The sequence below is a fragment of the Cydia fagiglandana genome, chromosome 22 (genome assembly GCF_963556715.1).
Source record: "Cydia fagiglandana chromosome 22, ilCydFagi1.1, whole genome shotgun sequence".
Taxonomy (NCBI): Eukaryota; Metazoa; Arthropoda; class Insecta; order Lepidoptera; family Tortricidae; genus Cydia; species Cydia fagiglandana.
In genome coordinates, this window is record NC_085953.1 from 5,289,498 (window position 1) to 5,307,858 (window position 18,361).

General features: G+C 37.6%; 1 protein-coding gene across 3 annotated transcripts in view; it reads right to left on the reverse strand.

Moving 5' to 3' along the window:
- Positions 1-18,361, reverse strand: part of LOC134675428 (dihydropyrimidinase 1) — a 181,309-nt gene that overhangs the window by 121,910 nt on the left and 41,038 nt on the right. For 2 of the 3 annotated variants that reach the window (XR_010099738.1, XM_063533690.1), the window contains exons 1-6: positions 15,288-15,500; positions 14,797-14,873; positions 13,637-13,837; positions 9,473-9,574; positions 2,133-2,177; positions 1,356-1,482 (exon numbers count right to left, since the gene is read on the reverse strand). Coding sequence is in view for 2 of the 3 variants with exons in the window: in XM_063533690.1 (XP_063389760.1) it covers positions 1,356-1,482; positions 2,133-2,177; positions 9,473-9,574; positions 13,637-13,837; positions 14,797-14,873; positions 15,288-15,405 (670 nt within the window). In the remaining variant the exon portion in view is untranslated. Of the gene's footprint in view, positions 1-1,355; positions 1,483-2,132; positions 2,178-9,472; positions 9,575-13,636; positions 13,838-14,796; positions 14,874-15,287; positions 15,604-18,361 lie in introns of those variants that run through there. The other variant, XM_063533691.1, reaches the window with a different exon arrangement.

Here is an 18,361-nt window from a genome sequence, read left to right on the forward strand (position 1 = left end):
TACTACACTGTAAATGATTTTATAAACGATAGAGATGCTTTTAAGCCGGTAGCTTGATTGGTTTCATTAGTATAATAAGAATTAAATAAATATTGTTTTTTTTTTTTACACTGAATTAAATATGCTAGTGTCCAGTAGAATTGACACATGAGACAATGATGTTCTCGCATGATTATATTGTTTAATTTAATTTTAGTTTTGGACACTTGGAGACCTTATACATCTCTAAGTACATATTTATTTATTTGATTTTTATTTTTGATTGTACATACTTACCTATATTTTTAATGTTTCTGACACTTATCTCTAAGTCAACTTAGGCTAGTAATTATGTGAAGCTATATTACTGTCTTTTTATGTAACATATGAGCACAAAATGCCGTGTCTTACAGCTACATGTTATTACTATTTTAATATTAATATAGGCCGGTAGCTTGAACATGTCATGCTCGCTTAAAAGTCTTTGCTTACGGTGGCGTTGTTGATCGGGTCGCCACTTTCCCGAATGAAGGTTGAGGGAGGCGATGGCTGAGATACGCGTCATACTCGTGAACGGGTGCTGTTTGTGGAGACTGGTCTGTTAAGCTAACACGAGCTATTATACTTAGTAACTTTTATTAATTAATTACAGTGAGACGCCTCATTCTGTTCTCGTATGTTTCTTTTCTTTTAATGAATGTATTAATTATACAGGATATTGACTCTTGGAGACCCTATACATCTCTAAGGATAACTTGATAAACTATATAATCTTATAGTTCTGACACCTAGAGACATTTACACCTCTAAATATTATAGATTTTTTGTGTGTGTTTTTTTATCTGTATTTTGTATGTAATTCGACATTAAGAGACCATATACATCTCTTAGTAATTGTAATACGTTAGATTGAATTGTTAGTTTTAATTTATAAAATTGTTGATGTTATTATTTTTGCTTTTATGTAAATTCAATGTTGACGTGTAAAAGTGCCCTTGTGGCCTATTTGCTGAATAAATGTTGATATTTGATATTGATATTTGAATGATCTGTGCGCCCACTACTGACTGGTATATAAATGGTAATCTCGACATTAAACAATAAGTACCTAGTTACTCACAGACAAGGGCAGCGTCGGGTAGACCCATTTAAAAAAACCAGGCGTGGCTCACTCCGCGATTTTGTCGCTTTGCAACAGGTAGCTAAAAGTACATCCGTTCCACACCAATTTTGGTGGCGAGCCATAAGCCGCGCGTGGCGCAGTCGCCACCTAGCGGCCATATCTGTCCTGATCGTAACAGACGCGTTTTGTTAGAGAGTGAGTCTTCTGTACCTAGTACTATTATTTATTCTGTGGAACTAGTTAAAAGACTCACCGTCAGTGCCGACGGTGGCCGCCAGGGTCTCTCCGTACAAAGGTTGTCGCTGGCGAGCGCGGGCCTGCTGTAGCGCTCTTACAGCGCTTTTTGACATCATGTGCACGATGTATAGCGGCGAGTTGGCCTGTCAAGAATAAGAATAATTTCATTTATTCATGGCAAACTAAAAGTACATTTCATACAAAAAGTATATTTAAAGCATAAAGTATAACTAGTTTACTACGAAATGGTCCCTCAGTATAATGCTAGCCCAAAAGTCAGCGCTGGTCTTCCGGCGAGACCATTTGTGGGCCTGAAGGCTTACCGCGAACCACCTTCGACGAGTTGCTTCTCTGTCGCACTTGTAAATTCGTACGTAAGTGTGAAAGGGAGGCAAAACGTCGAACGTAGTTCGCGGTAGGCCCTCAGGAACGCAACCGTACGACACGTTATCAATAATCTGAACGCGTCCACTTTGCGCTTTGTCAATGTTAAATGTTTTAGCTTCTAAGGCAGAAACATTTGTTGAATTATAGTCTGTCAAGACATTTCCGTCAGCAGAAAAGAGCGGCAAATTTAAAAAATGTAGGCACGAAGGGTTAAGTTGCCATAGATAATTTGAATTTCGCGCCTTTTTCTACTGACACCTATGTTTGATAGAAATCGATCCAGCAGTTTAAAGAGCTCAAATCAGCTATTTCCCAAAATTATATAAGGGCATTACTGGAATGAACTTGATTTTTTGTCGTAAAGCGTAGAGATTTATTTAAAAAAAAAATAATAGTTATTAATTACCTGGTTGGCGATAACGCAGGCGCGATTGACCGCCTCCCCTTCCACCTGAAACAAAAAATATATCAACATCACAATAAGAATTAGATATATACAGTGGTATTACTAAAAGAAATTAATAACTAGATTAAATCTAAAGAAGGCCCTTGAGGCATTGTACCAAGGATGCTGGCGGCAGTTCCTCGCTGTATCGCAATGCTGATACGTTGTACGACTTAGAGTTTCAACTCCAAATGGTACAAAATGGTACTCTCTACCGAGGTTCTTATATATGTTACGTTTTAAAATTTCGGCGCTTTCCGCCGCCCCGCCCGCTTTTACATAAGTCCGTTGGAGAAATAAATGATAACATCTACTTCTATCTCTAGGACTATATGTTCGCGATATATTCAAAAACTGCTAAACGGATTTAAATGCGGTTCTATCAATAGTGATTCTTGAGGAAGGTTTAGGTGTATAATTTGTTATGGTTTACGGCCTGACCACGACATTGCGCGACTGGCTTCGGCTAAGGTTGTCACAATACGTGGGAACGAAAGGTCCGATCGCTATTTCTCGCTCCAACCTATGGTTGTCGCCTTAGCCGAAGCCAGTCGCGCAATGTCGTGCGTTACCCGTGTGAAGCCGGGGCGGGTCGCTAGTATTATACAGTGTTGAAAGATAAGTCGGGCCCTGGAGGGGAAATACCTTAAATCCTTACGCTGGCTCATTTTACTTAAAGGAGACATCATTCCTTTATTTTTAAAAGTGCGGCATCTATTCGAGAATGACTTTTACTTGATTTCCGAGGCACGTTTTTTCCTTAGACTTTATTCATCTTATACGAAGTTACATCTCTTTGCTTGCTAGTACTAAACTGAAAATCGTAATTAGATCCCAAGAAAAGTAAAACAATACAGTAATAGTAATAGCAGAGATATATATAACTCCGTCTAAGAAAAAAACGTGCCTCGGAAATCAAGAAAAAGTCTTTCTCGAATAGATAGCGCCATTACCTTTGGCTAATTTTCGGCTAGATGGCGTTGACACCGTTTGATATACGTATTTAATTTTAACACATATCAGTGAAAGAACATGGGTCAGTATGGAACAATAAGAATTAAAAATCATTTATCCGTAAACATATTTTGATTAATTTACACATTTTCAATTTTATTTTAAGTTTTAATAGTGTGTCGATAGATGGCAGTAAATGTACCGTGACTACAAAATTGACAATGACAGGACCCCTCTATACTATCTATTCTTTTTGGTAATAGTATAGTGTTGTCTGGTGTGTGTCTTTTTTTTACTTGTAGTTTCACAGTGCCTTGGTTTTATACTGTAATGCTACCGTGACTACAAAATTTACTTTGGCAATAGCCCTCTATACTATCATAGTCATAGTCATAGTATTTTATTCATAAACAATACAGGATTGTGTTTGAAAATACATTTTACACATAAACTTAAAACTAAACAAAAACAAGTAAATCAACACTTGAGACTAAACAATATCGAACACTTCATCTACAGTATAAAAACACCCTCTCAATAAAAACAGTTTTAATTTGTGTTTAAAGATATTACTTTCTGATATTGTTTTAAGTTCTACAGGAAGTTTGTTAAACAATTTAACGGCCTGGTGTCTTACACAGTGTTCCTCTATTTTTGATGATGGACGGAAATTAACTTTTATATTTTTTGTGCGCGACGCTTTACGCAACTCCTGTTCCTCATCAGTTTCAAATCTTGAGCTATGTTTAACGAGATCCGTGAGTAATAAGAGCACATAAAGACTAGGCACCGTAAGGATGCCAAGTTTTTCAAAATATTGCCTGCAAGACGTCCTTTGTGGGATGCGAAACATGATTCTAATCGCTCTTTTTTGAGCGATTAGAGCTCTATTGATGTTATATTGGAAGCTGTTTCCCCATAGCATAATACTGTACCTCAACTTGGACTCAATCAGGGCATGATAAACTATTTTAAGATGTTCTATATTAATTTCATCTCTGAGCGTTCTCAGGGCATAGCATGCTGAACTAACTGCGTTCTCAATACCATCCAGCTCTTGTGTCCAGTTTAATTTGGAATCAAGACGTATACCCAGAAATTTTACAGCATCAACTATTGCTATAGATGTTCCATTCATAACGATTTGAAGCTCGTCATTTTTCTTAGAGTTTTGTTTGAACAGAATGATTTGGGTTTTATCGGTATTTAGGCATAAATTATTAAATGTAAACCATTCATAAAAGGAAGATAATGCAAGATTGATTAATTCATTGAGCTCTACTAAGCTTTTAGCGTGTACAACAGCATTAGTATCATCAGCATACATTATTAAATTACAGTTTGGTACTACATTAGATATAAATTTAACAAGATCATTTGTAAATATAATAAAAAGTACAGGGCCTAAAATGGACCCCTGCGGGACTCCTCGTTTTACTTCCACTGGTGCAGACTTAATGGATCCTACGCAACCATGACTTGTATCTTTTATTTCTACGTATTGGTTACGGTTTTCGAGATAGTTACGTAAGAGATCGTAAGTTTTGCCCCTCACACCATAAAACTCCAGCTTCTTCATAAGCAATTCATGGTCCACTGTGTCAAAGGCAGAACTGAGGTCTAGAAATAAGCCTACTACTCTATTTTTACTATGGATCTTTGAGATGACATCATCTATCAAAAGATTAATTGCATCTATAGTGACTACATTCTTTTGGAAGCCGAATTGTCTTGGGTTAATTATATGATTGTGTTGAAGGTGTTGCAAAAGACGGGTTTTAATAAGCTTTTCGAAAATCTTTGACAGTACTGGAAGAAGTGATATGGGTCTATAATTATTCGGATCTGATTTTTTGCCTTTTTTGTACACATGCACAACTTTGGCTACCTTTAACTGATCAGGGAAGATTGATTCATCATAACATTGGTTAAAGAATTGTGCAAGAGGTTCTGAGAGAATATCTATAGATTGTTTAAATACAAAAATTGGTATTTCGTCAAAGCCGTAAGATTTCTTATTTTCCATGGCTTGCACGGTCTTTGTAACTTCAGAAGATGTTATCGGCCACCAAATTATATCATTATAGCACTTATTCTCTTTGGTAATAGTAATAGTATAGTGTTGTCTGTGTGTGTCTTTTTTTACTTTTTTTACTTTGTAGTTTCACAGTGCCTTGGTTTTATACTGTAATGCTGTGTTACTTATTTGATCAATAAAATAAATAAATAAAAATAAATAATATTGCCACTGCAGTAATTTGTTTGTAAAATAGTAAATTCCTTTTTATAAACTTTGGTGTAACTGTAGTAATATGCAAAAAGTATTTCTGCTACAAAAGAAATGTATACGGGCTATATGTGGTGTCCATCAAACAGAACCCTGTCGACCTCTTTTCAATAAATTAAAAGTGATGACGCTACCCTCGTTATACATTTATGAGATAAGTTTATATGTCAAACACAATATAGGTTTATTTAGAAATAAGGCAACTACCACAATATATCCGTCTCGAAACGGCACTGATCTATGCTATCCGTTCCACCCAAAGACAGCATTCTTTGCAAACAATGTGTTATGTATGTCTATAAAAATATTTAATAATCTACCCGTAGAAATAAGAAACTCTGACATGCCTGAATTTAAAAACAAACTATATAAATTTTGCTTGGATAAGTGTTATTATAGAATCGACGAATATTTGACATGTGTAAATAATGAATATATATGATAAGTAATGGAAAATAATGATGATGGATAATAATTATAATATATTGTATATCGAGGACATAAATTAATTAGTATGTGAGTTATTATTGTTCTATAACTTTTTATATGTATATACTTAGTTATAGTACCTAGTTAATAAGGAAAGTTTGCATGCTTCTTTAAGTAAATGTACGCACTTAAATCACCTACTGTCCAACTATGTTTACCACTGCATTTTTGCAAATAAATATCTTTATCTTTAAACAAACACGCTAAGATAATTTATTTATTGGTCATTTTACTCCAACGATTTAAAATAATACTTTTATTCACTTATTTTTACATAAATACAAGACGCGCTTGTAAAAAGTGCCAACATTGTCTTACTTTTTTGAATCTATAGATTTTCAGTTTAGTGCTAACTCGAGTTGTCATTATAGCTCAATAGATGTCGTTGTACCGACGCGCAACTAGCTAACGTATGTACACACTGGTATGGTTACAGTCATACTTTCTATTATTACTGTTCTCTCAAATATTAAATAGGAATTTTTGGGTAGATGTCCTTTCTGACGTCTTCGGAAACTAGTTATAAAAAGTGATGTGATACCACCCTTATCACCTTTAAAGAAAAAGCTGGTGTCGTGTCGTATCAAGAGGTCAAGGATATGATATGGCTTATGAGAGGGAGAAATGAAAAATACTCCACCGACAAGACCTCCTACCTCTACCTCCTAAATTACATCTAAACCTCCCCTCCCTCCCCACCTCTACCTCTCCTCCTCCCCTCTTAAATTGAAGAAGAAGCAATAAATGCAAAATCACCCACGTTGCTTGCAACAATCGTAAAAATAATAACAATAGGTGTAAGGATTGATAGGTAATATTTGTATCATGCAAGCATAAGACGAGATATACGAAATTTTAACACGAGACTTGTAGAAATAGCTTTAAAAACCCATACATCTCTCCGAACGACAAAACAAGGTATAAATAAAGAAAGACCTTGGATTACCAGCCTTCGAGATGAAAATGGGAAGAAATGTAGTAACAGGGACCAAATTACAGATATTGCTACAACATTTTATAAATCTTTATACTCTTCCGACTCTTTATTTCCAATGACCAAAAACGATAACTCTAGTCCAAACAACATTCCCCCTATAACAGTTTCCGAAGTAAACGCCGCTCTCAAGAGCATGAAGTACCAAAAAAGCCCTGGAGTAGATGGCGTTACAACCGAAGCACTAAAGATGGAAAAGACGACTTTGTTGCCTCATTTAACAAAACTATTTAACTCCATTCTTTTTACTGGCAATGTCCCTTCCAAATTTTGTCATTCCGGTATTGTACTTCTGCATAAAAAAGGAGATAAGTCAGACATAAATAACTATCGTCCCATCAGTCTAATATCCCATTTCTATAAATTATTTATTAAAATAATAGAAAATAGAATTGCCCCACTGCTGGACAAACATCAGCCACCCGAACAAGCCGGATTTCGACCTAGTTTCTCAACCATCCATCTTCACACTCTTAATCAAATAATAGAAAAGTCCAACGAGTTCAATGTCCCTCTATACCTTGGTTTTGTTGATTATAGCAAAGCATTCGACAGCGTCAAACACTCCGCTATATTCTCCGTCATGCAGAATCAGGGTATAGACAAGGCATATGTTGAACTCGTTGGAACTATTTACAACAATAGCACAGCTAGTATTAAATTGCACGCACCCGGCCCCGTATTCAGAATAGGGAAAGGCGTCAAACAGGGCGATCCGCTATCTCCAAAATTGTTCACCAGTTGTCTCCAAGAGATATTTCAAAAGCTAGCGGTCTCATGGGAGACGATGGGCATTGAAGTCGGCGGCAAGAGGTTAACAAACCTGCGCTTTGCTGACGACATAGTCCTCTTCTCCCATACGTCCTCACATCTGCAACAAATGCTACAAGACCTCAGCACGGCGAGCCTTGAGGTTGGACTTACAATGAATAGAGCGAAAACTCAGTTGATGACCAATCAAGCTAAACATAGCATTGTGGTGGATGTGGGCAGGATATACAATATGTCGACGAGTACGTTTACTTGGGCCAGATAGCATCCTTCGAGAAAAGGCGGTCTATCGAAATCGATAGACGTATCGAGAACGCCTGGAAGAGCTTCTGGTCCATGAAAGCGCTAATGAAGGGCGACCTTCCCTTGTGTCTCAAGCGCAAACTCCTTGACAAGTGCATCCTGCCCATTCTAACCTACGGTGCACAAACTTGGTCATTAACTGAGGCTCTAAAATCTAAACTCAAGGTTTGCCAGCGTGCGATGGAGCGTAGTATATTAGGTGTTCGCAGAACTGATCGGATCAGAAACACGGAAGTACGCTCCAGAACTAGAGTTGTAGATGTAGGCGTCAAGACCGCTAAGCTTAAGTGGGACTGGGCCGGACATGTCTGCCGCATGCACCCAGAATGGTGGGCCAAAATGGTTACTGAATGGGACCCACGGAATACAGTGGATGGTGCAGGCCAAAGTTTAGGCAGACCGAAAAGGAGATGGCGGGACGACTTGGACGTATTCTACCCCAAATGGTGGGAAAATGCCGATGACAGGGTCGAGTGGAAAAAACGAGGGGAGGCCTTCGCCCTGCAGTGGGACACCAAATAGGCTAGAAAAAAAAATTGTACCATAGACCTAGAGCCATGGGGTTCCAGCGTGCATAAGTTGTTCGCAGAAATCGCGAAGCGTCTGGTTGACGTAACTGGTGACAGAAGAGCTGGCGGCTGCCTCGCACAGCTTATCAGCATTGCGATACAGCGAGGAAATGCCGCCAGCATCCTTGGTACAATGCCTCAGGGGTCTATTTTAGATTTAAGCTAGTAATTTCTTTTAGTAATTCCAAAAAGAATAGATAGTATAGAGGGGTCCTGTCATTGTCAATTTTGTAGTCACGATACATTTACTGCCATCTATCGACACACGATTAAAACTTAAAATAAAATTGAAAATGTATAAAATAATCAAAATATGTTTACGGATGAATGATTCTTAATTTTTATTGTTCCATACTGACCCATGTTCTTTCACTGATATGTGTTAAAATTGTTAAATAGCAAACGGTGTCGTTAACGCCATCTAGCCGAGAATAGGCCAAAGGTAATGGCGCCATCTATTCGAGAATGACTTTTCCTGGGCCGTCCGAGGCACGTTTTTTTCTTAGACTTTATTTATCTTATACGGAGTTATATATATATCTCTGGTAATACCAAAAAGAATAGATACTATAGAGGGGTCCTGTCATTGTAAATTTTGTAGTCACTGTAAATTCACTGCCATCTATCGACACACGACTAAAACTCAAAATGAAAACGTATAAAATTATCAAAAAAATGTATATATATGGATAAATGATTTTTACTTCATTTTGATGCATGTTCATTCACTGATATCCATGTGTTGAAATTGTTAAATATGAAACGGCGTCGTCACGCCATCTAGCCGAGGATAGGCTAAAGGTGTGTGCGGCATCAATTCGAGAATAACTTTTATGAATTGCGAGGCCCATTTTTCCTTAGACTTTATTCGTCTTATACGAAGTTACACATGTCTTTGGTGATACCAGCAATGTAATATGAATATAATCCTAACCTCTTCATCTCTGGATCGCTCGTGCCCCTCTGGGCCGGTGACGCCGGCCGCTAGAAGCTTCTCCGTGTTGCGAGCTATGATGTGCCCATTCTCTGCGTGCACCTGTAAAAAAAAACAAATGTTTAACCCTTTGACCGCAACAGGGGTGTTTACTGGCCATTACGGGGTCAAAGGAATAGGGAATAATAGGCAAAGCTCTGCGTAGCTGGCACCACTAGCACATACTGTAAATAAACCTCAATTGATATCATCAATGACACATTATGCGTCACTATGTCAATCACATTGTCTACCGTGAAACACGACAGTCGAAAGTTCGGTTTCTGCCTCTCTATCACTCTTGCTTATTCGATCGATAGACAGGTAGATAAAGAAATTTCTATTTTCTGCCACCTGTAAACAAACGGCCTTGGTGCATCAATGTCATAGTGAAAACTTGTCAAAAAACTGTTTAACTTAAAGACCTAGTATAGACAGTATAACACCTAATGTGTGAATGTCACGCCCTCGCCAGGCAAAGAATGAAGGACTTTTAAATAACAGGTAAATAAAGGTCTCGTGGTTGCCTAAATTTGTTGCTAGATGTCGCTGTTCTGTCTTACAACTAGCTAACGAAGTTTTGTTCCATATTGTATTTGTATTATCCCATCAAAAACATAAATGTAAAAAAGGAGAGCCAAGTTCAATACAAAAATTATGCTTGGCTGTGGGGTTCGCCGCAAAAAGAATGGAGATCTAAATGAGTGCCAAGTTCTATGCAAAATCCAAATATGTATTTATAGGAACAAAATAACATTATAAACAAGTATTAAACTCTATTTCTTTGCTTTATTGGATACCTATAACAATAGGCCTGTTGCATAGCGATGTGACGAGTCCACTTTTTTTCGATTCGAATCATTCGAATCGATTCGGCCACTGATCAGAGTTGAAATTCAAACTGACTCGACTCGACGGTTTGCGTGGTTCGCGACAAGGTCACGGGCCGCGGCGCCGCAAACGAGTCAAGCGGCAGTTGTTGTAAACAGAACCTTCAGGACACCGAATTAAGGTTTATTTTTCAATGGCCATACTACCAGTGAACTCGACTCGGGATGGCGAATCAAGCGGCAGTTGTGTAAAAAGAACCTTCGGGCTATGGAATTAAGGTTTATTTTTGAATGGTCATAGTACCAGTCAACTCGGATTGAAACGGCGAATCAAGCGGCAGTTGTTGTAAAAAGAACCTTCGGGCTATCGAATTAAGGTTTATTTTTGAATGGCCTTAGCGTAGCGTTGACTCGGCTCGGAGAGTTGGTGAATTGGCGATTCATTCGCCGAGTCAGCGGATCGGATACCAAGTTACCAGTCAGTTTAGTGGCCGAGTTGATTCGGATTGCCAATAGTCTTGATTCGAATCAACTCATCTGTAGGTTGATTCGGATTATTCGAATCAGATAACTCGACTTGCCCATCGCTACAGTGTTGCAAGTAACAAAGAATCATGGAAATAATGGTTTCAAAGAAACATATATGTTAATATGATTCTATAAAATGGCCCAATCTCAGTATAAACTGAAGGATTATTAAGATATTCAATAAAATAAAAGTGCAAAATTCTCCAATCGGCCATTATTACTGAAACGCCAATCAGAAGCGTTCTAAACAGTGACGTCATCAATCCATAACATATTTCTTAGAGCAACATAGACAACCTCATTGACCGAAATCTATACGTCCTCACCAAAAAGTTCGAAAGGTGCAAAAAAAATATTATTACGCCACTAAACACTTATTACGTCCAAAAAATATTTTTACACGATATAAAGTAGATATCTATTTGTTATTATTTAAATAAAATGCTAAATAATACGATATTTCAACAACAAACTTTTTTAATTATTTGGCTGAATGGAACTATCATTGCCATGTTGGCTGCCGTAACTAGAAAAAATTAAAAATTAAAAAGTAAACCGGCGCTCGGTGATTTTCACTCAAAATTTACATGTATCTAAATAATTCATTTTAAACTGCAACCGTGTGAGAGTTTTTGTGTAAAATGAGTTACTGTGATAAATTATTGTAATGTATTTATCATCCCTAATCGTAATATATGGTGCTGAATTAACAATATCATTCGGATTGAAGGGAAATTCTTAACTGTAAGTATGTAAATATTGTCTACCACCCTACCACCAACTAAATTATGACGTCACAAATGGCATGCAAGGCGTTTTCGCGCGAAGTTTAAACTAGCTATAATAAAATGTAATTATCTATGTTATATCTTATGAGTATAGCTGAAATATTGTGTTTTTCGGAACCAATACAGGTGTACCAACAATAATAAAAGGGATTTCAAAATTTGTCATCAGGCCTATTGCTGTTATTTAAAAAAAATGCGAGATCTTAAAGCAGGTTAGATTTGACTTGGCCAGTTTTCATTACATCAGTCATTTTATAAAGTTATTCAACATATATATTTTGTAATTCTGATAAAAACTGGCCAAGCCAAATCTAACCTACTTTAAGATCTCACATTTTTTTTAAATAACAGCAATTGTTATAGGTATCCAATAAAGCAAAGAAATAGAGTTTAATACTTGTTTATAATGTTATTTTGTTCCTATAAATACATATTTGGATTTTGCATAGAACTTGGCACTCATTTAGATCTCCATTCTTTTTGCGGCGAACCCCACAGCCAAGCATAATTTTTGTATTGAACTTGGCTCTCCTTTTTTACATTTATGTTTTTGATGGGATATCAATACTTTTTGTAAAGAAAACTAGGCTGGTATTGAGATTTAATGTTTTTTCTTGTGTTTCCGCTGCATGTTTTTTACTTCTGTTCTTTGTATTAATACTATTAATTATGTGGTGCCGCGCGCCGCCAACGACACATCGTTGGCCGGTTGTTTAGCGCGTATTACAGTAACTTTTTTTATTTTTAGTTTTTTTCCTACGCTTACACACAATTACCGAGCTGGATTCCAAATTTCATCCTTCTAGGTCATCTGGAAGTAGGTTAGGTTTAGGTACTATATGTCAGTCACAATAAAAAAGAAATTTGTATGGGACCCCCCCCCCCCCCTATTTATTAACTTTTTTTTGTTTTTAGATTTTTTCCTACGCTTACACACAATAACCGAGCTGGATTCCAAATTTCATCCTTCTAGGTCATCTGGAAGTAGGTTAGGTTTAGGTACTCATATGTCAGTCACAATAAAAAATGGTTTTTTGTATGGGGACCCCCCCTATTTTATAACTTTTTTATTTTTAGATTTTTTCCTACGCTTTCACACAATAACTGAGCTGGATTCCAAATTTCATCCTTCTAGGTCATCTGGAAGTAGGTTAGGTTTAGGTACTTATATGTCAGTAACAATAAAAAATGGTTTTTTTGTATGGGGACCCCCCCTATTTTATAACTTTTTTTTTATTTTTAGATTTTTTCCTACGCTTTCACACAATAACTGAGCTGGATTCCAAATTTCATCCTTCTAGGTCATCTGGAAGTAGGTTAGGTTTAGGTACTATAAGTCTGTCAGTCAGTCTTAAAATTTACGACTTTTTGACCTTCATATCTTTATAACCGTTTGAGCTAGCTTCATGAAATTTGGGCTTCTAGATGTCCTTATGGATATAATTAAACACACGTAGTTTTATGTGTTTACGTTAAAGATGTTTTGAGTTATAGAAGGGTCAAAAGTGGCACCAAGTGGTTCGTGTAATATTACACTTGGCGCTGGCTAGCCGTTCCTTTGCTTGAACTTGGCTTGACACGCTGCCGCGTGTCTAGACTAGTGTAATATGGGAATGTATTACTAGTGTCATATGACAATTAGCCACTTTCAGTGTTTAACGATAGCCTGGTTACCGTAACATAAACGCATATTGCTTGTGTCAGCGACCACCTGTATATAATGTTAGGCAAATAGCTAACGTATGACGGCAGGGTCGCCATGATAAAGATAAAAAATAGTTTATTCCAGTAGGCATATTAACGAACGCTAAATAAAGCTATACCAGCTCCAACCCTACCTCTGCCTCGAGAAGATTTAAATCCCCCCTCAATTGGAGGATGGTATCCCAATATGGGATGGGATGTTAAGACTTTTAAAGCTACTAGCTGCTACGGCAGGGTCGCCATGAATAGCTACAATAGCTATAAATAGAAGATACCTGGGGCAAAGCCTTGAGTTCAGCACACGCCTCAACAGCGCACATGAGATTATAGTCGTCCAGCATCCAGGCGTCCTTGTACGCCATGAACATCTTGAAGGAGTTGACGCCGTAGTCCTCGGAGACCAGCTTCTCCATCTCTTTGCGGACGGAGGGGGACCACCAGGTCACGCCGACGTGGAGGCCGTAGTCGCAGCACACCTGAAATGGTGCGGTTTGTTTGGTGAGTTATAGTTTTATGGTGTTAGGCCTGAATAGCTATGAATCGTTTGTCTTTGCTTGTCAGTTAAATTTTTGTACTTGTAAGAAAGGGATAAAACATAATTAGGCCCGTAAAGTATTCTGAATAAGGGGTTTAGTAGTTCAAAAATAGTAGCCAGTGACTATTGTCTTAGGTCTCTACCCATCAGGCATTTTACAAATGGCGTCACAGTTTGAATTAGCTAAGAGAACCATAGCTTGACACAAAACCTGGTTTTAAAGATCTCATAGAGTTCGTCGCGCCATGAGTCATATTTTCAGACGAAACCAAAATCATCCAGTTTTAGACAAAGATAATGACAGTTGCTCTGGCCCGTCGGGCCATTACACAACGTTACAGATGTAATGCATAATTGTTTTCCATCGTATTTTCTCGAAAACGTTCGTATTTGTCGTGCTACTTCAGTAAACCTCAAAGTGGAAAATAATTATGTACTACATCTGAACGGCTATAATAACAGTAATTGGAAAACGCATTCTATTGCTTACCGTATTCTCGCGCAACAATATACAAATTTAAACTCGTTTTCTAATGGTCGTTACGGCTGTTACGCGCATTGGTGCGCCGAATTTGCAACAGATCTTAATGGTGGTCTAGCATAAGTTGCGTTCTCGCGCCCAAACTTGAAGTCGCGCTTGATGTAGGTATGAAGTAGACCACTTGGTGTATGTATACATACTCGTGCGCCAATAAGTTATAAGTAATTAAAAACAAATATATTGTAATGAATAGAATCAGAACAATAAGTTTGTGTCACTAAACACAACAGGTTTATACTCCAAAAATAAACATTGCGTAACTGTCAACAAACAAAACAAAAGAAAGCCGAACTAAACACATATTCCAATTTCAAAAGTCTGGTTTTGAATGTAACAATAAGTTGAACATAAAGACCAACCTTGCCGTCGGCCTTCTGCCGCCAATTGTTGTACGCCTCGACCAGCGATTGGCCCTTTTCAGGCAACACAAAGTCGACTGAAAAAAAAAGGATTATTGTATTTATTATGTATGTTGGGTTGGGTAATATTGGAAAGTCGAATTCACTGAGTGATTAAATGATTAAAAGACAGTATGTCTTTTAAAATTACGACTCCAAGGACTCATTGGTTAGTTTCGATTTGACAGTCATATGACTTCTCGAAGACATTATCAGTATTATCACACTTTTCTCTGGAATTACTCAATAATCGTCACGTTGTTGCATACTTAAAGAAACTCACAAAGTATTGAAATCAACCAAATAACCACTGATAAATAAATACAATTTCTATAATAAAATTTTAATCAATAATCGCAGTAATCTGTCATATGACAGATGGAACATAACTGATGACGTTCGAAATTTAGCGTGCGAGCGGGTTGATGCCACTTGGTATCACGAGTACTTACTGACAGTCGTGGTGCCTCCCGCGACGGCGGCGCGGGTGCCCCTGTAGAAGTCGTCGGCCGTCTTGGCGCCCATCATCTCGAGCTCGAAGTGCGTGTGTGGGTTGGTGCCACTCGGCATCACGAGTACTTACTGACAGTCGTGGTGCCTCCTGCGACGGCGGCGCGGGTGCCCTTGTAGAAGTCGTCGGCCGTCTTGGCGCCCATCATCTCGAGCTCGAAGTGCGTGTGTGGGTCGATGCCTCCCGGCATCACGAGCTTGCCCGTCGCGTCGATGGTGCGCGTGCCGCCCGGGATGATGAGGTTGCGGCCCACTTGTCTGAAACGATGAACATTTTGGTTTATTTATTTGTAACCGCGAGAAGCGCTTCGCTTTTTTAATTTCTCGTTTTATTTAAACTTTATTGCACTGTAAAAAAATTACAAAAGGCTAACTTAATGCCAGAACTGCCAGAAGGCATTCTCTACCAGTTAACCATCAACTTTCATGTTTGTATATTCCAATATTAATCTGCTAGCAAATACACTAAAATCTCTTTTCATGAAATCGCCGGTCGTTGTAGGGTTTTCTGTCAGTCTTAAGAAGGGTCAAATGCATGCACCTTTTTTTGGGATTCATGGTCCTTGACTCCATCTTATAGAACGAAACTAGACACAGGTAAAACAAAAACATGGTTATTCAGATGGATATATTTTATTAGGTTAAACCTAATCCAGAAATTATTTAAGAGCCCATCAACGTGCACACTAGCGCCACTGCTAAATACTGGATTCGTCAATCTATGCGTCCAAAGTTAAATCGGCCGTTTTTGTTTTGTTGTGTGTTGTGTGTTGTTCATAGATCGACGAATCCAGCAACATAAAACTACTTAGTTTGATGTAATCAAAAGGTACGTAAATACACAATACAGTACGTAGCGGCCTCCTTTTTAGGGTTCCGTACTCAAAGGGTAAAACGGGACCCTATTACTAAGACTCTGCTGTCCATCCGTCCGTCCGTCCGTCCGTCTGTCACCAGTGGCCTATTTTATAAAGCTACAAGTTACAATTTACAAGCGGAAGTCTCGTTCTAACACATAGAGTTAGAAAGAGACTTCCGCTTGTAAATTGTAACTTGTAGCTTTATAAAATGGGCCACTGGCTGTATCTCACAACTGTCTATTTGAAATTTTCACAGATGATGTATTTCTGTTGCCGCTATAACAACAAATACTAAAAAGTACGGAACCCTCGGTGGGCGAGTCCGACTCGCACTTGGCCGCTTTTTTAAATATCTTTCGTTAAATTTAAATAATCACGATTATTTAGCAGTGGCGCTAGTGTGCACGTTGATGGGCTCTTAATCGTTCCTAGGACATCCATTCTATGACATCACTGAATACATAATAATTCATCATCACTTCTCAACAAGTGACATAAGGTGTATTCAAATAGGTTAGTTACAATATTTACACAATAGAACAATAACAAATAATACATCTGTAATTATAATATCATTGTCACTGGACAACTGGCCATACATAATACGTAGATCCCTACTTAATATTATCAAAGAGAATAGATAGTATAGAGGGCTATTGCCAAAGTAAATTTTGTATTCACGGTACATTTACTGCCATCTATCGACATACGATTAAAACTTAAAATAAAATTGAAAATGTAGGTATATATTAATCAAAATATGATTACGGATAAATGATTTTTAATTTTTATTGTTCCATACTGACCCATGTTCTTTCACTGATATGTGTTGAAATTGTAAAATATCAAACGGTGTCGTCAACGCCATCTAGCAGAGAATAGGCCAAAGGTGTGTGTCATCTATTCGAGAATGACTTTTTCTTGAATTCCGAGGCACGTTTTTAGGGTTCCGTAACATAATGCAAAAAAAGGCAAAAATAAAAACGGTCACCCATCCAAGTACTGACCCCGCCCGACGTTGCTAAACTTCGGTCAAAAATCACGTTTGTTGTATGGGAGCCCCACTTAAATCTTAATTTATTCTGTTTTTAGTATTTGTTGTTATAGCGGCAACAGAAATACATCTGTGAAAATTTCAACTGTCTATCTATCACGGTTCGTGAGATACAGCCTGGTGACAGACGGACGGACGGACAGCAGTCTTAGTAATAGGGTCCCGTTTTACCCTTTGGGTACGGAACCCTAACAAATACTAAAAATAAAAGAAAATAAATATTTAAGTGGGGCTCTCATACAACAAACGTGATTTTTTTTGAGTAATGGTACGGAACCCATCGTGCGCGAGTCCGACTCGCACTTGGCCGGTTTATCAGGTTTTCCGAAGATGCTGGCCGGACATTTGGCCAACCAACACCCTTTCTAGAGAAATCTTGTTTCTAGCTTTAACACAAACTAGATGTCAATCGATAACGCTACGGAACATACGAGTGGACGTCAAGATACTACGGCGACCAAACGATAGCGCCATTTATCTTGCAGCCAGCGGCATCTATCGGCGCGTTTGGAAACTATACTGCAATAGTTTCCTCACCTATATAGGCTATATAGTTCGTTTTTTTTAGCATTAGAAATAAGGTAAACAATCTTGATGTGTCTTTTAATTGAAAAACACATTTTAAAAATAAGTTATGGGAAAATTGTAACATTTATGAATCTAATACAATCATTTATATACTTCTGCTTTCATAAGTAATAGTTACTGATTTTTAAAAAGCGTTTTTGAATTAAAAGACATGTCAAAATCGCTTAGTATCTTCTTCAAAGTTTTTTCTAATGCTAAAAAAACGAACTTACAGAGATAGAGATTTTTATTTTGCATCCAATGTACATACATATTTATATTACAAATGTATCCGCTAAAACAACAAATACTAAAAATAAAAGAAATAAATATTTAAGAGCGCTCTTACAAGAAAAGTCGAAATAATGCAAAATTGATGATACTAGTCGACGAAATTCAGGACTTTGTGCTCATTATTAGAAACAATGAGTACTTGTTCCAGTAAAAGCGTCTTCTTATCTTTTTAAATATCGTTGTAAATATTAGAAAAAGGACTTATTAAATTAGTAATGAATTTTTTTCTGATGGTCGTTTC